An 18,436-nucleotide genomic window follows, 5' to 3' on the forward strand; every position below is an offset into this window, starting at 1 on the left:
AGCTGGATGGATTCTGCCTTCTCACTCTCATCCCTGCTCCTAAGGGGGCTGGGGTGGGTTCAGCAGAGGAAGCCCCCTGAGCAGCTGGTCCTGCTCCCGCCCTAGCCCTGGTGCAGGGCTCCTGTTCCTGTTTCTCCTCGCCCAGGAGAGGACACCTCCAAAGCAGGGGTGCTGCTCTCCTTACCCCACACCCACAACGGAGCATCCTCAGTGCAGGGGGCCCGTGGGACAGAGCATTCCCGAAGCACCCCGGCCCAGGGCGGGGACACCCCGGGGTGGAGGGGGCCCAGGGCCAGCCCCGGGGGCGGGCAGGCTGCGGCCGGGGGCCCTGCCCGCGGCTCGGGGGTGCAGAGCACCCTCTCCCGGCGCTGCCTGTCAGCAGCTGCCGGACGTTTTTATTACTTTTTTTTTTTTAATTATTTTTTTTTCTGCCTGCCAGCTGGGGCGGCTCATCCCGTCCTGTCCCGTCCCTGAGCGGTGCCGCTCGCCGCGGGATGCCGCGCCCCGCGCCCCGCGGCTGAGCGCGTCCCGCCGGGGCTCCATGGGCTGCACCGGCAGCGCCCTGCGCTGCTGCCCCGTCGGTGCCGAGGTAGCGGCTGCGGGGGCTTTGGGGCTGGGCTGGGCTGGGCTTGGGCTGGGCTTCGCTCGGAGTCGGGGTTCGCGTGGGGTCGGGGCTCCGTGGGTCGGGCTCTCGTGGGAGCGAGTGCACACGTTGCCGCGGTTCGATGGAGTTGGGGTTCGCGTGGGGCTGATGTTTGCGAGGAGTCCTGCTTGCACTGCTGGGAACGAGGGGTGTTGGGGGCACCCGGCGTGGGTTCTTCCCTGTCCCGGGAGCGGTGGTGCCGGGTGGTGTGGCTGTCCCCGGCTGCGTGGGACCCCACCGGCATTGTGGTGGGGGAGGTGGCAGCGGGGACAATGAAACTGGCAGCCACCCGCCCTCCTGCATCCTCCTGCACTCTCCTGCACCCCTCCAGGCTCATCACAGGAATTCTATAGTTAAGGGGGTGCAGCATCTGGGATGATGATGCCTGTTGGAAATGCTGGTCCCACAGATGACAGGGATGAGTTCCCCCAGCTAGACCTCTGCCAGCTTCCCACAGCATCCTCCCTTGTCCCAAAGGCTGTGTCCCCTTGTGCTGAAGGCATCACTCCTGTAGAGGAACACTCCGAGTCCCCTCAGATCTCAGCACATTGCTCTGTACTGAAGAGCTCTTCAGCAAGGTCTGAAATTATCTGCTGATTGTTATTATCGTTATTATTGTTATTACTTGATGTCCTCATGCTGCCCTGGGCCACACCACTGACCTCGGGAGATGTTTTTGCTGTCAGATGTGCTGTGCTTACTGCTGTTGAGTGTTGTGATCGCTGGAGGGTGGCAGGGGAAGGAGGGAAGGCAGAAACACCTCGTGGTGCTGCTGTGCCCCTGGCATAGGTGGCCCTTTGCAGATCCAGCTGTGAGAGTCCCCACCTGGAACCACAGAACCCACTACAGGATGTGCAGGGGGAGCTGGCATGGGGCTCCCACAGCTCTGCAGCCAACAAGTGCCTTTATTTACAGCACTTGCAGGCTTGGTCGCTTCTCCACATCATGGAAAAAATCCCACTTATGTCATAAGATCAGATATTTCTGAGCTGCTTTGTGACTCTGAGAGCTCTCAAGAACAGGCATAGGACAGGGAGAAACAACAGCCCCAAGACCCCAGGTGCTGAGAGCCCCACATTTACCGAAACACGGAAATTTGTCATTTGCCTACAGACGTCTCCCTTCCTGCACTTGCCTGCTCTCGAGCTCCTCTGCTCAGCCCTGTGTCACCAACAGTCATTACCCATAAACAGCCCTGCTGCTGTGACTGAAAGTCATTCTGAAAGGAGCACCTAAAATCCCCGTTATGCCTAAAAGGCATAAGGGCAGGCATGGGGCCACTCCTGCCCATGTTCTCATGTCCAGAGTGCCAAAAGGCAGGATGGGAGACCTTCAGCTCCCACTGCTGATGGGTGGACTTACAGAATTGGTCCCTTGAGGTTGCTTGGGATTAGGGGAGACTTCAAATCCCAGGGACAAGCCCAGCCAGAAGCCATGTGCAGGTCATGGGGCTGGGGACTCTAATGGGGCTGGGGGCTGCAGAGGCTTTTGAAGCCAGTCCCAGTTTTGAGGTGACCTTGAGGAGCTGGTGCTGGGCTGGGTCTGGTGGGTGGACGACATACCAGCAGCGACTGTGTGCCCTGGGGGAGGTGCCTTGGCAGCCTCATCCTTCCCTGGCACCAGTCTGCGGGCAGCAGGGCGATAAGGGAGGCACAGAGAGATCCCAGCCCTGAGCTGTGGCCACTGCCCCTGGGGTTTCCTTCCCCTTCAGCTCCATCCACCCGTGCTTGGCCACTCACGGTCACCGCTCGTGCTTTGGTCACGCTCCTGGCGTGAGAGAGGCCAAGTTGCCTTCCTAAAAGTCAGGGCTGAGGCTTGGCCACCTTCCAGGGCTGGAGTGAATTTATTTTGAAGTGCCAGGAACTGTACATAGAACCAGGAGTCAGGGAAGGGTCAGAATGCAAAACTCGGGGCTGTCAACAGTGAGAAGTGTTTGCCTATGGTCTGCGGCACAGATCTGACTATAGGAGAGGTGATAATCACCTCCTTACACAACCATCACCATCACTGGAGGAAACACAGCAGCAGGGTTAAAGACAGGTCCTACGGACCTGTGCCAGCATTGCTGTGGCAGCACTGAGCATCTGTGGCAGGTCCTGGGAGGTGTTACAGTCATGGACCAAATCCTGGCCCCCTTCTGTACAGCCACAAAGCAAAACCTCCTCCCCAGGAGCAGAGTCAGGATTTAAATACTCATTTCCTGCCTCTTTGTGATTTCCTTTGCTAGGTTGCATGGTTGAATTGCTTAATGTACTTGTAAAACAGGAAAAGAGGAAGAAAAATACAGTCCAAAACCCCACCTCATGCTAAGAGCTGAAGCAGAGGCTGCAGCCACCTTGGCTGCCCACACTGTGCCAGCTCCTCTGCACTGGTGCTCCCCACCCCAGAACCCTTGGAGATTACTCAAGTCTGCTGGAAATCCCTATTAATCCATCCATAAACAGTCCTGCTCCAGACTGTTAGAAATATTTAGTTCTAAGAATGTAGATACTTTTGGTTTTTCATAACTGGAAGGTATTTTTGGCAGAGGTTTCCAAGACCTTACAGGATAAGCTACGCTGTGGATGGCCCCCACCTGCAGGATGTATCAGGCTGCTTCTTCCCCTGGCCAAAGCTGTTCCAGCTGGAGCAATTCCCAACCTGCTCCTTGCACACACTGTGGATTCCAGGATGATTTTCCAGCTCTCCAAAATGCGCTGGGTGATACCAGAGGTTCGGGTGCCACAAAGCTTCTCTGGAAGTGACATGGAAAGTCCCTCCATATTTCAGAGCTTTCAGCCAATTTTTGCTATTCATCCCAGAGATGGAGCTTTTATTCCAAAGGACAATTGAGTGCTTATGACTAAAATTAGCTCTAGGCGCTATTTTAATTGCTCCTAGAGGTAGGAAGGTGCCTCACTCATAGCCTCAGGGCAAGTATTTAGATTGTCTCTTGATGCTGGTGAACCTGTTGCTTGCTTCACCTATTTCTGAGTTCAGTGCTGGTGTCTCAAATCATCTTCCTTTAGAAGCTGAGGGGCTCTGAGGTCCCATCCTGCTGGATTTGGGGTGTGGAGGAGAAGTGAAGATTCCCTGGGTCTGTGCTGGGGACATTGCCTGTGCTATGGAGGTGACCAGCCCTGGGCTCTCTGCCCTTAGGCATCACTTATGCCAGTGAGCAGCACAAATGTAGCAGAGGTGGTTTGGTTTGGTTTGGTTTGGTTTGATTCGGTTTGGTTTGGTTTGGGGTTTTGGGGTCCCTCCTGGAGGTGGTAACAGCATTCTGCTCTCAGCTCTGCTGAGGTCATCCAAAACCCTTGAGGTGTGTGTCACCCCCCTGTATCAGGAGGGTCCTCCTACACAGCCTTTGCTTTGTTGCAGTGAAAAAAGGGGGGGATATGGGGTGTGGGGCGAGGGGAGGAGCCTTTTGGGACTCCTGTGATACCCTCAGGACTGCAGAGCCTCGACTGTCTCATTCCTCTCTCCCCTTGCTCCCCATCCCCCGACTTCAAAACCCATCACAGGACACGGGTGCGTTAAATGCCAGGGAGGTGTGTCAGGGGACAGGCGGGGATTCCTGGGGACACTTTGCAGTCAGGTGTGCCAGGATCCAGCAGCATCCCAGGGCACCCCACGCTTTCAGGATGAGCTGCATGGACAAGGAGAACAAGCCCCGTGAACTCAGACTGCCGGGTGCCTCCTCGCCCCCTCGCCTGGGCCACGTTCAACGCCGCGGCTGCTCATGCCATAGAAGGGAAGATAAAGCCGTGGCTTCCCAGAGCCTTGGAGCTCTCCTGCTCTCTGGAACTGCGCCTCCCTCCAGCTCCAGAAGGGGGGCTGCAGGGGAGGCGGAGACAGGGACGTCTGTTTGCTTTCCCTTGCTTTTTCCCAAGCCAGGCTCCCTAATCCGGGTTGTATTTGGCCGCTGTGCGCGGGGCCGAGCCGGGGAGCAGCCGGCACAGCGGGTCCCGCAGGCAGCCGGGCGGCTCTCCTTAGGGATCGGGATTTTTAGGGACACCTCTACCGGGGGCTGGAGAGCAGCACCGTGTCTTCAGGTGAATTTCCTCACCCCTCGTGCACCTGTGCAATATCCAGAAGCACATCTCAGTGATGGGCATCAGGGACCAGATTTGCCCTGTGCCTGCGAGGTTGAGCAGTGAGAGCCTGCGAGCTTTGCTTCTATCTTTCAGCAACTGATAAAAATATATCCACTCCCTGTAGGTTTTTTTTTTTTTCTCTTCTCCCCTCCAAGTGACTAAATTAAACCCATGCAGGGCTGGAAGGCATCCCACGGAGCTGTGTTGCTGGAGGCAGCTCCCGGCTCTGGGTTATCTCAGCCCCGTGGCAGCAGCGGGAGCGTGCGGGAGCGCGGGGCTGTGCAGCACATTCCTGCGCTCCTGAGGTCATTGCTTGGCCGCCTGCTCTCGCCTGCTGCCAGCCCTGCACAGGGGCTGTATCGCCTCTGATTTATGGTTATTTTTCTTTTCTCACTCCTGCTCCAGCTGTGTCAAAGCCCATCTGTGTAAGGCTCTGGCAGAGGCGTGTGTTTGGGGGGCTGCAAGGTGCCAGGGACCAGACTGAGCTGAACATCCCAGGACAGGAGGAGGGTGGCAAGGGAGTGCCGAAGCTGGAGCTCTGCCAAGTGCTGCCTGCTCTCCCCCACCAAAAGTTTTGCTGCTGGAACCCATTTTGCACCAGCACCATGTCAGTGGGGGTGGCATCCCCCAGGTTTTCCAGCTGAATGCCACATGGTAAACTGTCTGGGATGCAGGGAAGTGGCATGAGCTTGAGGCTGCCTGATGAGCAGTACAGGCACACCCATGGGTGCCCAGTGCTGGGAGAGGGCAGGGGGTTGGGGAGGGACCTCTGCTCCCCGAGGAGCTGTGTTTTAGCAGAGCTGATGCAGGCTCAGTGCAGGGTGTTCTCTGCCTGCAGCCACCTGCCCCATTCTGTTCCCCCCTGCTCCAGCCCCCTCTCTCTCTGCCAGAGACAGCTAAAATCCCAGCAGCAGAGGGGATCAGCTTCCCAGGAGCTTTCGGCCTTGAAGACACAAAATGGTGAGAAAAAATGTGTTTTCCCCCTGCTTTACTTTCCCAGAGTGATATTAAGGAAGCACTGGACAGGCCCCAGCATGGCACCAGGGAGGATGGGGATGCTGTAGGTGCCTGCTGGTGCAGGAGGGCAAACAGGGCACCCCGGAGACAATGGCATCCCCAGAACAGGAGACCTGACAAGCTCTGTGTCCTCTCTGAGCCTGCCAGCGCCATCTCAATTCATGCTAATTTGGGCCAGTGAGACGGAGGGAGGTGTTTCTCCGGTGGGAAGAGGGCAGTGCAGGTTCAGCTGCCCAGGATGTGCAGGCAGCCCAGCCAGGGGGAGGCAGCCGGTGCTGCTTCAGCCGTGTTTGTCTTGCAGCCAATGCCTGCCTGCTTCCTGAGCACGGGGAGAAGGCAGCACGGCCAGAGGAGTGGGTGGACAGTGCGAGATTCCTCCAAGGCCAGGAGGAGGAGGAGGAGCAGCGGCTGCGGGATGCTGGCCGGGCAGGCACTGCCAGCATCTCCCAGGACGCTGAAATCCAGGTGAGCTGGAAGGGCTGATGCTGCTGGAGGCAGCAGCTGGGCATGGAGCATGTCACCAGCCTGGTCTTCCCTGGCATGTGCTGGGCTCTCCAATTTTTGGGAGAAGGACAGGTCTAAGAAAGGGTGAGGAAGCCCAAAGCAGTGAAGCTATGCATCCCTTTACACTGAGATTTCTCATCCAACTGCTTCCCAGGTGGAAAAGGGAAAAGAGCTGGAGCTGAAGGAACAGCTTGATGCCCTGAGGAGAGAGCACACAGAAACCCTGCAAGGTGAGTGCCAGGGCAGTGGGGCTCCCTGCAGCTCCCCTCCCCTCTCCCCACTACTGCCAGTGTCCCTTTGGCTGCCTGTGGGCTCATGGGGACACTGTCCCTGCTCTCCACCTCTGTGGGGCTCAGGTGGGGCCTGCTGCCCCAATGTCCCCACACTGGTGGCACTCAGCTCGTGTTCCCCCACAGAGCTGCAGGGAGCACATGAGCAGGAGAAGCTGCTGCTGACAGAGTCCCACCACAGGTCTGAGGCAGCCTTACAGGTATCAAAAGAGAAATCCCTGGGGAGGGGGGGCTTGTGGCGGGCATGAGTACCATCTGCTGGTTCTGCCATGGTGCCCCACGTTGTTCAGTGGCCACCTCAGTCCCTAGGGTGCTTGGGGACTGCATCAGCTCCTCCAGCTGTGGTGTAATTTGGGTATCACAGCACAGCAGTCCCCTGGCTCAGAAAGAAATCCCAGATACCTCTCATTCTGCTTTTTCCGTGGTTCTCCTAGGAGAAAATTCAGGCACTGAATTCCCAGCTGAAATCCTTCCAGGAGAGGATGAAGCGGGTGGAGGAATCACTCTTGAGAACAGACTACAAGAAGCACATCCAGGTGCAGGGAGGGGTGTCAGGGAGGGGACCTGCTGTGGGGTGCTGACCCAAAGCCAAGGGGCCTCTCTGATGGACCCTGGTGGGGCTGGAACCAGAGGGGAGCACAAGACACCTGAAGTGGGGAGCAAAGCCTGTCCTGGGGAGGTGTTGAGATCCCTTGGACACAAGTGATGGCCCTGCAGGAGCACGGGAGCCCCAGCCCCTTCTGGGAGCAGGAGCTGGAGAGCCTGCACTTCGTCATTGAGATGAAGAACGAGCACATCCACGGCCTGGACAAGAAGCTGCTGCACCTGGAGACTGTGGTGGGTTGAAAGGGGGGGTCACAAGTGGGCTTTCCTCTTTTCAGCTCCTCTACCCACCTTAATTCTGCCCAGAAACTGCAGCTGGAGCAGAGGTGGATGGACCCTGTTTCCTCTCTTGGCATGGGGAGGGGATGGGGGAGCAATGCCACCAGGCCAGCATTTCACCCAAAATGCTGGCAGGGGGCTCCGAAGTGCTTCCCAGCTCTCTCCTCACCCTCTTGCCCCCTTCCAGGAAGAGAGGAACCTTCTGCTGGAGGAGAAGGTGAAAACTCTCCAGCAAGAGAACGAGGACCTGCAAGTTCGCACGCAGAACCACTTGGTCATGGCGAGGTAAGTCCCACCCAGCCGGGGCACAGGTGACATCTGCGGTGGGGGGACAGCTGGCAGTGCGGGAGCACATCGCAGCCTGCGGTGCCTCCGGCTGCTTTGCGGGGAGCAGAGTGCTCGGGGCGCTGTGCCCGGCGGCTCCGGCAGCCCGTGCCCTCTGCCCGCAGGCAGCTGTCCGAGGAGCTCCAGGCCGCCCGCGGGGCGCTGGAGAAGGAGGCGCAGCTGCTGGATCAGGCTCGCCGGGAGAAGGAGGAGCTGCTGTACCGCGTGCTCAACGCCGAGGACGGCACCCCCTTCCCCATGGCGACCGGCGAGGTGCCCCTCATCGCCACGTAGCACCGACGGCACCGAGCGCTGCCGGGGCTGCCCTGTGAGCCCAGGGCTGCTCCCATCAGTGCCCCCCAGTCGGGGCAGGGCTCCGGGCTGGCCGAGCCCTCGGGGCGCTCATGGACCGGAGTGATGGAGCATTTCACGGGACACTTACGCCTGCATTTCCCCAGCCCGTGTGGGACTGCAGAGGGACCCTGGCCTCCCACCCACGCAGTCCCTGCACCCCTTTGGTGAGGGGGTGACTGGGGGTGAAAGAGGTCAGCCAGGACACACAGACTTGCATCAGGCTGGATCGGATCCAGCATTTGGCTCTGAATATAAACAACACCAGTGCTGCCCCAGGGCATGAGGATGATGAGAGGCCACTAGGACAAGCACCAGGAGGATGAGGAGGGCACTGGGGATATGGTGTTAACCTCATCAGGCAGGGCTCCTACCCATGCCCACCTATTCCCATCACGTCTTCCACCTTCAGCAAATGTCTCCCAGGTACAGCTCCTGCAGCTCAGGCATGTCCCAGCTCACTGCCACAAAGACCCCAAGCCCTACTTGTCCCTGCTGCCCATCAGCAACACCACCAGTCCCATCTTCTCCCCCAAAAGCTGGATAGAGGCTGAAGCTGTACATCAGGAAGCAGAGCATCCTTCCAGGGGGTACCAGGCTTTGGCAGGTCACACCCCTCTGCTCGAGGCAGGGCATCCCCATCAGGGAAGATGCTGCCAGCATGGCTGTGGGTCAGGGCTGGATGCACACAAGCACTTTCCCCTGGGTGCACAAGTGTGGTGGGAGTCACTGCTCTGGGCCTGTCACAGCCCTGTCCCCTCCCCAGGGCTGTTTAGCCAGAGCTGTTCAGAGCTGTACATGTGTGTGTGGGTGAGTGTGGGTGTGTGTGCACCAGCCAAGGTGCTGCTGGCTGTAATGATTACAGATCTGTAAGAAGCAGCAGCCTCAGGAATCCCATGTCAGGGGTTTGGGGGACTGGTGCACGAGTGTCCCAGAGTGGGGCTGTGCACTCCACACCCCATACAGTGGGAAGAAGGGGAAGGGAGGGAGCTTGTACCACAAAGACTCAACAAGGAAACTCCAGATGAGGCCCTTAAGGCTAATCCCCATTTTCCTGCTCCTTCCCTCTTTTCCTTCATTTCAATGGGCTCCCAGCTCAGGGCAGACCCGGACCTGGACCCTCCCAGCATCACTGCATCAGCCACTTCCGTCCTTTGTGCTGACCCTAATCAGAAATGCAGCAGCTGAATGGGCAGCCAGGAAGGCAACATGGATGTGGGGTCCAGCTCTGACCCACAAACTTCCATGGGGTGGCTAGAGGGGGAAATGGGGAGTCTGTTGTGTCAGAACCATGTCCCACCAGGGCACCCTCTGCTCCACACATCATTGTGCCTCCCACAGGTGCTGCAGCACCAAAGCAGGGGAGAGCCCAGCAAATCCTGCCTGGTTATGGCTGAAGGGATCAGGATTTCTGGACAAAGGGATTTGAGGCTGGTGGGTTCTGGGATCCTTCTCTGGACATCTGGTACCATGTCCCAGAGCCCCAAAGGCAGATCCTGCGTGGGACTTGGAAGAATGTGCCCGACTCTGGGAAAGGGGACACTGGGAATTGAGGAGGAGGAATAAATGAGTGCAGAAAAGGACTTGGCCACTATGAAGGGGGGAAAGCCTGGGCCAGGCAGTACCTTGGCAGTCATGGGGGGGATGACAGGTCAGCTCAAGCAGGGTGCCCAGGTGAAAATGACGGTCAGGGCAGCACAAGAAGCCTCCACCTCATTGTGAGCAGCTGAAGGAACAGGGTGGGCAAGGGCAAGGGGCCTGTGGGAGACTGCAGGGGAAGATTTCAAAGGAAAACCAAAAACACAGCCCAGTAAGAGCAGCAAAAACACTTGTGTGCTTTATCCTCTCCAAACAGAACTCTGTCTGCAGGGGCTCAGTGTGAGGATTTGGGTTGCTCAGGAAGGTTCACCAGATTTGGGGCAGCAGCTCCTGCAGCTCTGGCAGGGCTGGCCACCTCTGTGGGACAGGACCCACAGCCCAAGGGGCTTCCTTGCCCCCTGGGCACAGGATGGAGGGAGCCAGGCACCCAGGAACTAGCCATCCCCTTTTATTGCCCTGGAGCAGATGGGCACAGGGCAGTCCCACAGGGCTCCAGGGCCACCTCCCTGGCTCTGCTTCCCCCCTGGGGACCTGTCCCTTCAGGCCAGTGGCTCTCAGTGCTGTGCCAGATCCCATAGCCAAAGTAAATGAGGAAACCTGGAAAAGGGCAGAATAGGGTGTGTATGGACTGTTTCTCTTCCTTCCCCTCCCATCCACCAATGCTGGCCCCTTCCTTTGGGCCATGTATCAGAGGACATGGTGCTCCCACCACTGCTGGACATCAAAGGTCAGCCTCTCCTCCCTCCCCACCACTGCTCACATTAGTGCCACGGGCTCTCAAACCACCAGAACCCCACCCAGAGTGGAGTGCCAGCTCTGGGGCCCCGTGAGTGGCCGTGCTTACCCCCATCTCCTCCCTCCCCACCACTGCTCACAGCAACATTAGTGCCACGGGCTCTCAAACCACCAGAACCCCACCCAGAGTGGAGTGCCAGCTCTGGGGCCCCGTGAGTGGCCGTGCTTACCCCCAGCCATCCAGAGCAGGAACCGCAGCCAGGCGGCCGCGCTGAGCCGGGCCAGCAGCACGGCGTTGATGGAGATGCTGAGCAGAGGCAGGAAGGGCAGGCAGGGAACCTGCAGGGAGCACAAGGGTAAATTCCACAGCTAAATTCAGCTCTTTGCTGCTTTGGCAAATTGTTCAAAGGCAAGGGGAAGTCCAGCCTGGCTGTGAGGCTCAGAGATCCAAGCTGGGACTGCAGCCTGTGCTGGAGAGGGATGATTGTGGAGGGTGTTTTGGTTGACAGGTCCTGCACTGGGGCAGGAGGTACTGCAGGATTTGAGGTGAGAGGCAGCAAAGCACTCGGAAAAGTAAGCCAAGGTGTTAAGGCCAGGTATCTTTTTCTGAAGAACAGCTCTGGTTCCTCAGCAGGCACTGGGCTCAGCTGGGAGATGCCCCTTCAGCCTTCAGTTTGAGGAGGAAAGAACCCTCATGGTCCCTATGGAAAACCCCATGAGCTACATGCTGCCTCCAGCAGTACCTTATTAATGTGGATGCAGCAAAGATGTGCCTGACCTACAGCTGAGGGAACACCCCCAAATGGCATCCTTTCCCCACAGGCCTGCAGCACTTGCCTGCTCTCTGCGCCCCAGGTCCTTCTTCCTGGGTACATCCTGAGGGCTGGGCTGGGTGCTCACCATGAAGGATGCTTTGTCCTGGCTCTGAGGCTGCCTCCAGATGAGAAGAGCTGCTGCCAGGATCCCCAGGAGAGGCAGGGCCAGAGCTGTGATGCACCAGGCACCCCCAGCCTGCAGGCAGGGCAGCCCAGCAGTGCTCACCCAGCTCAGGGCACAGGCCAGGGCGGCTGCAGAGGGACCACAGTGTCAGGGCAGCCTCCCTGGGCTGGGCCCATCCCTCTGCCAGGCTGCCATGGTGGGACAAATGACAACTGGGGGACACGGCTGGGTGGCTTCTCATGGTGGGTTTAGCTTTTCTCTCCAGTCTGGGAAGCAGTGGGAGTGGGAGGTTTGCTGAGGTCCCGCTGGGGCAGCCAGCTGTGTGGCAGGGGGGTGAGGGCAGGAAGGAGCCGGGCAGACCCTGCATCTGCTGCTGGGAGGTTTCCACCAGGCCAGCCCTGTCTAGAGAAGGGACATCCCCCATGGGTGCCCCCATGCCAGCTCCCTTAGTGCCCACCCATGGTTCCCAGACACACCTGCAGCTGTCAGAGCCCAGACCACCACAGCAGAGGAGCGAGGGGTGGGATGGGGGGGCGGCTGGACCAGGTGGTTCCACCAGAGCTGCACAGCTGGGACCTTCCCCACAGGAGTGTCCCAAGGGCTGGGCTCAGGCCGATACCTGAGGAGCAGACACTGCATGTCAATGCACATAAACCTGCACCTGCCGTGTCCCAGGCATGGCCCACATCAGAAGCTGGGTGAGCCCTGTCCCCTGTCCCCAGCAGTCTCACCTGAGCAGCAGCACACAGCCAGCCACCATCGAGTAGGCCAGCAGTGTGCCAATGGACATGGTGTCCACCAGGGCTTTCAGGTCAAAGAGAAGGGCCAGCAGAGCTGTGGGGAAGAGAAGCCCTTTCAGCCTCCAAGCAGAGCTGGCAGTGCTGCTGTGCCCACCACAGTCACACTCTCCTGAGCTCCGCATGTCCCCCTGACACCCACTGCAACAGAACCTCGAAGAACTGATGATGCTTTGGGCACCAGTACAAAGCACCCCATCACCTCCTGCCTGGCAGTGCAGAGAGGCTGAAGCAGAGTCTGGGACACCATCAAGGCCAATGAGGAGATCTGTCTCTGGGTGGAGACATGGCTCAAACAGCTGCAGTCAAGCTAGAGGGAAAGAGGACACCACCAAGGCCTGCTCACAGTTAAGGGGAACCCAAGCACTCACCCACCTGCCACTGCCCCAGACACCAGAGTTGCCACCACCGGGCACTGACGGCGACTGACTTTGGCCAGAGGCTGGAAGAGGAGCCCATCTCGAGCCATGGCATACAGGATCCTTGGCATGGGGAACATGGAGCCCAGGAGGCTGCATGAGAGAGGGGAGGAGATGGGGGAGAAGAGGGGAGGAATGCAGGAGGTGCCATTCTGCCTTCTACCCCTCCAAGGGAGCTCCCATTCATCTGTATGGCCCATAACCTTCTCAAGACCATCACCTTCCTCACCATCAGATGAGGCACAGTGTCAAGAAAGAGATGTCTGTAGCCACCTGTGCATGCCAGCCCACTCTTGTGGACATGGTGCCACCAGCCACCAGCCACTTCCTTCAGTGGCATGCCAACGGGTTTGGCTGCTCTCCCTGATCAGGAAGGGCCAGGGTGGGAACACCAGGGTTTGTGTGGAAGGGATTTTGGCCAAGCAGGAAAGGCAAGGAGGAATTCAGGAGGGAGGGGTTGGGGATATCTCCTGGGTGTGTTCAGCTCCAGTACCTGCTCTGAAGCACAGGAATGCCATCAGAGGACGCCCCTCACCTGGTGGTCAGGGCACACAGTGACCCCACAGCCACGGCGTACTTTGCACTGCTCCAGCCAATGTACTCAAAAGCCACTGGCAGTGGGCTCGTGGTGTCCAGGAGGTAGTAGGGCATCATCAGGGTGAGGGCAGCAGACACCCCGAAGTAGGCCAGGAAGCAGATGAGGAGGGAGAGAATGATGCCCAAGGGGATGGATCTCTGTGGGTCCCTCACTTCTTCCCCTGGGGAGGACAAGCTCAGCTGTAGGAACAGAGGCTCATTTAACATGCATGGCATGCTGAGAGCCCAGCTCAGGCTGGAGAGCAGATCCTATACCCCCCAAGAGAGGACACAGAGACCTTCTAGCAAGGACCACTAGATGTTCTGGGTCCCAGGGATGTTGGGATAGAGAATGTCTCTGCTTCAGGATTAGCCCAGACATTCCACATGGACTCAGAAAGGGCAGGAGAGAGTGGCTGCAGAACAGAGCTGGGAATGTGCCCATTTCCCAGCCTTACACCAGTTCCAGGACTGTGGGGAGTCAACTGCCACAGCACCCCCAGCCTCCAGGGAGGGTCCCACCAGCAGCACCCCCACCCCCCTTACCTGTGGTAGCAATGCAGTCAAATCCAACAAAGGCATAGAAACAGGCAGAGGCTCCAGCCAAGGTCCCAGTGAAACCATAGGGCATGAAGCCTCCCACCCCAAAGGCACTGGTCATGTTGCTGTCCATGGATTGGTTCCTGGGAGGAGGAAGAAGAGTCAGGCAGTGCAGGGGGGTCAGGGCAATGGGGTCCCAGGATGGGGTCAAGCTGAACAGTCCATGCAACCCGCTCAACCCACAGCATCAACCCAGCAGGGCTTAGGACTTTGTCACTTTGACACATTGCTAACAGGGAGAAATGGAGAAAGTGGTGTCTCCTGGGATAAAGCACTGGGGTTTGACTCCCCACCCCACTCTGAAGGCAGCACAGGGAGAGTGAAGCCCCTCATACCCAGCCTCCTGGGCAGCTGCCTGTGGCAGGTCATCCTCCCTGAGCTTCCAGTTGCTGATGTGGCCTTTGATGAAGCCACTCACTGTGACAAAGAGCAGGACGAGCACGTTGAGAGCTGTGAAAGCTTTGTTGACCATGGTGGACTCCTTCACTCCAAAGGAAAGAAGCGCTGGAGAATAAAAAATCAAAACTGGATGATGTCCCTGGATGACACCAGGGTAGACATTCCTGGGGAGGGTGGAAAAGGAGGGCAGTGGCCAATTCAGGACAACTTGCAGATTTCCCCAGATTCCCTTTCTATTCCCCATTCTTTGCCCAGGGAAATGGCAAAGCCATCAGAGGGGTCAGCCCCATACTGAAGAACCCATGGTGGGGTGAGGAGCTCATCCTACCTGATGGGGGGTGGCACAGGGGAAGGCATCCTACCTGCCAGCAGGACCACCAGGCCAGCAGCAAAGGCATCTGGGTGCTCTGCCAGCCCCACAGAGCCCATGGCTGCATGAGCACCCAAAAACCTCCCCATCTTCTTGCCAAGGAGCTGGTCAAAGGTAGCGCTCCAGGCCCGGGCAACGCTGGCAGTACCTGGGGAGAGGGGATGGCTGTGTTCTGGTGGCCCTGCGAGGTCTCAAAGGACACCCAGCAAAGCCACCAGCACGGTGGTGGGAGGGATCAAGAAGGCCTTATACCAATGACATAGGAGAGCAGCAGGTTCCACCCAGCCAGGAAGGCCCAGAGCTCGCCCACCGTCACGTAGCTGTAGAGATAGGCAGAGCCAGCCAGGGGCACGCGGGCCCCCAGCTCGGCGTAGCACAGCCCTGCCAGGGCAGACACCACAGCTGCAATCAGGAACGACAGGACGATGCTCGGGCCAGAGCTGCTCTTGGCCACCTCCCCTGCCAGGACGTAGACACCAGCCCCCAGCGTGCTGCCCACTCCCAAGGCAGCCAGATCCACGGTGGAGAGGCAGCGGCGGAGGCTGGAGCCCTCGGAGCCGGCTGGGACTCGCTTTCTGCGGGAAAGCAGCTTGGGAACAGAGCGTAGGTGGCCCCAGCACGGCACCTGCAGGAGAGGAAAGCAGCGGTGTGAGGACTCTGCTGCCCCACAGGCACTGACCACCCTAATGTCACACAGACCCAGCCTGAGTGGTGGGTTTGCAGCTCCCACCATCCACAGCGCTCCTGGACTTGCTGTGTGCTGCCTGCTCTCTGCCTCTGCCAGTAAAACAGCCCATTTTGGAGCAAGATGGGGCTCAAGCAGCTGTGCTGCTCTCTCATCCCCAATGACATGTGGAGCTATGCATGACTGGGGTTTGTTTGGCTGTGTCAAATTTTTGAGAGGGGACAAGGACACGTGTTTGACCTCCTGCCAGCTCAGAAAGTCCTGTTCCTCCAGCGGCCTCCTCAGCAGGGACACACAGTCAGGATCACCCCAGCTGTGACACTGAAACTATTTGAAATACAGAACCTATGCCAGGCAAGGAAGGATGGGAGATGCTCTTCTCCTGGAAATTGCCTTGAAGTGCACCAGGAAGGACCCAGCTGCTCAGCTGTAGATGCTCCCACAGCACCTGTAATTGTGGGTCAATGGCACAGCTCAGGTGGAGACTGGATCCCCTGGGCCATCAGCCTGTGCAGTAATGCTTTGGCTTGCTGGGAGCACCAATGGGGATGTTAGCCTGGCAGAAACCCCAAATTGTGTGACATCTGTGCTTGGGGGAAGGTGTGCTTGGTATGGCATGCCTGGGATTTGTTTGCCTTCCCCCATGCTGCACATCCTTTCCCAGGAGCTCCAGGTCCGGACAACCTGCCTTCACATCCCATGGTGCTGCCAGGACCTCCAGGTTACCCCACAGCAAAGCAAAAGCCGTGCCACACACTCCAAGTGCCATAATCTGCTACTTCCATGGCTGGAAACCCTGTCCAGTGGCACATCCCTGTGGCACAGGGGACATGTGATCCCTGCTGTGGCATGGAACTGGAGGGGACAGGGACAGCCCTGCCCGGCACCCAGACCTGCAGGTGTTCCTGGTGGAACGGGGAGCTGCAATTCTCCAGGACAAATGCTGTGCCCCGGGGGTGAGGAGGAGCTGCCCCAGCAGCACCCACCCTCTGCACAGCCCCAGTCCCGCCCACGGCACCTCGCACCGGCGATTTTCCCTTCCCCTGCAAACAAATTACTCACCCCAGCCATCCTTTGCTCCAGTGGCGAGCTGCTGAGGACAAGGAGCACCAGGCATGCCCCCCTGAGGCTCTCCCCTTAAATCCCTTTTGGGAGCACCCTGGCCCTCCCCCCGCTGACCACCGCTCCGGGCTGCACAATGGGAAATCTATGCAGAAATATTTTTCCCACAACGCCTTCCAAATCATACACACAGCCTGCAATGCTAATAGGCTCAGAGGCATTATTGAGGGAGTTTAATTCGCTTTTCCAAGCTCCCTGTGCAGGTGGAAGGGGGAACTCTTTTCCTCTGTCCCTGCTCCTTACACCAGCACCCACATCTCAGACTGTGGAGCTGGTTCTGGAGGAAATTCAGGCAGAGAGAGCAGTAACAAGGCTGGGTTGGGGGTTAGGGGTGCGTGCACCTGCAGCGATGACTGACCCCAGCTGCCCCTGGGGAACACAGAGGGAGGTGAATTGGACTGCAGCAGCGAGGCAGAGGAGCACAGACCCAGCTCCATGGGATGTTTGCAGCAGCATGTCCAGCTGAAACACCCCGAAGCAAAATCCTGAGGCTGCTTGCACTTCCCTGGTATCTGGGCATTCCTGGGGTGCAGCTCACAGGGGATGAGCAGAGGAGTTCAACAGGGGCAGGGGTAAGTCCAGGGCTGGGCTTAAATGAGAGCACAGGGCTGTGTGGATGGGGGTCCCAGGTGAGGCTCCTTGGGGCCAGTAAGGCACATGAGTGTCCTTGGGCAGCAGCGTGGCTGTTCTGCATGGCTGCTCCTGGCAAGGAGAGGCCATGGAGGAAGTGATGGGGTGACCTGGTTGGTCATCAGCATCCTGGGAGAAGAGCAGTAAGTCTGGGCTCTGAGGAGGTGTTTTGGTGTGAAGAGCTAACTTAGATTTTATTGTAGAAAGCACTCAGGCTGAGTCTGCTTATAGTATTTTGAGACAAAAACTCTCAGGCTGTGGCTCAGCCCATCCTCTGGCTTTCAGCTTGCAAGGAGCAGAGGAAGGGAGCAGGAGCCATGGAGGAGCAAAGCAAGGAAGGATCCAGAGCATCTAAAGCAGAGATGTACACTCCAACCGCAAGGCTGCCTTGTCCTGGCTCTGTGGGGCAGCCCCATATCTAGAGCCCCTGTGAGCTGCTGGGCACTGTGAGCACCTCTGGGGCAGGGGGGCTCAGCACACCAGGCAGGGAGAGCTGGGCTGTTGTCCCACACTGCAGCACAGGGCGAACAAAGCCGTGCTTGTCACCCACACCATCTCACATGAGCGAGGTCTCCAGATACCAGTGCCAGCCCAAGGGAACATTACTCTGAGGGAAAAACAGGGCAGGAGGGAGCAGCCAGTGCTGGGAGGCTGTGAGGGTCTCACCCTGCCAGGCTCCTCCAGGGGAGCACTGCCCTGTGGCTGCATGCCAGCCCTCCTGGGGCCTGTGCAGCCCCGGACAGGCAGGGCTGAGCAGCTCAGCTGCCTCGCAGCCCCAGAGAGATGCTCAAGCCAGTGGGTACCACCAGGGCTGGGATGCCTGAAAGGTTACACACCAGCAGCCTTTAGCATCTCCAGGAGTCCCTTGGGGTTTTCTGCTCTGGCTGGTGTCAGACACCACTGCCCGTGGCTCCTGGGAAGCCCCACCAGCTCCTCCAGCCCCGCCGCGACCTCTGCGCTGGCTGGGAGGTGGCAAAGAAGGAGCGGGGTTAAACCTGGGTGAGGCGGGGCAGGAAACTGCCTCAGGACAGCGCAGACAACGGCACAGCCTGCCAGCAGCATCCTGGAGAGCCTCAGCCTGCACCTCATCCGTGTCTGCAGGGAAGAGAAGACTGGGGGCAAAACCAGGACATTGCTCCAGCTCGGGTCCTGCCCCGTGGGTGCTCATTGCAGAGCCTTGGTCAGCACGTCCCTCCTTAAGCGTGTCCCAGGGGACCAAGGTCAGGCCGTTCTTCCCCCCTCAGACTCCTGCAGAGGGCCAGGGGTGGACATTTCCCAGCCAGGAGCAGGGAAGGGGTGATTTGGGGTGATTTGGTGCAGGAGGAGGTGGCAGGCTGGCGGCAGGACCGGGAGGCAGCGGGGTACCCTGCGCCTGGCGTTCGCCAGGAAACCACAGCTGGGGGACAGAAGGGGTGACATTTCCGCCGCTGAAACGCAATCACCGGTATTGCCTGGCAGTGTGCGTGTGGCACTGAGCC

At 58.7% G+C, this 18,436-nt stretch overlaps 2 protein-coding genes across 2 annotated transcripts; one reads left to right on the forward strand and one right to left on the reverse strand.

The window, feature by feature from the left end:
* Positions 1–304: 304 nt before the first annotated feature.
* Positions 305–8,867, forward strand: CCDC69 (coiled-coil domain containing 69). The gene is made up of 9 exons (XM_041398082.1): positions 305–589; positions 5,610–5,679; positions 6,038–6,201; positions 6,395–6,470; positions 6,657–6,730; positions 6,965–7,066; positions 7,248–7,367; positions 7,600–7,697; positions 7,862–8,867. Exons 1-9 carry the CDS (start codon positions 542–544, stop codon positions 8,028–8,030), a joined length of 921 nt encoding a protein of 306 aa, XP_041254016.1. The 5' UTR covers positions 305–541; the 3' UTR covers positions 8,031–8,867.
* A 13-nt stretch (positions 8,868–8,880) lies between these two features.
* LOC121332417 (cationic amino acid transporter 2-like) lies at positions 8,881–16,323 on the reverse strand. Its single transcript, XM_041397851.1, has 12 exons — positions 16,269–16,323; positions 14,774–15,181; positions 14,514–14,669; positions 14,088–14,256; positions 13,699–13,835; positions 13,112–13,334; positions 12,533–12,669; positions 12,092–12,194; positions 11,837–11,979; positions 11,322–11,488; positions 10,652–10,760; positions 8,881–10,283 (listed from the first exon to the last, which is right to left on the reverse strand). Exons 1-12 carry the CDS (start codon positions 16,321–16,323, stop codon positions 10,135–10,137), a joined length of 1,956 nt encoding a protein of 651 aa, XP_041253785.1. The 3' UTR covers positions 8,881–10,134.
* Between the last annotated feature and the right edge of the window lie 2,113 nt (positions 16,324–18,436).

This window comes from Onychostruthus taczanowskii, unplaced genomic scaffold (assembly GCF_017590055.1).
Source record: "Onychostruthus taczanowskii isolate IOZ18803 unplaced genomic scaffold, ASM1759005v1 scaffold14, whole genome shotgun sequence".
In the NCBI taxonomy this organism is placed as follows: Eukaryota; Metazoa; Chordata; class Aves; order Passeriformes; family Passeridae; genus Onychostruthus; species Onychostruthus taczanowskii.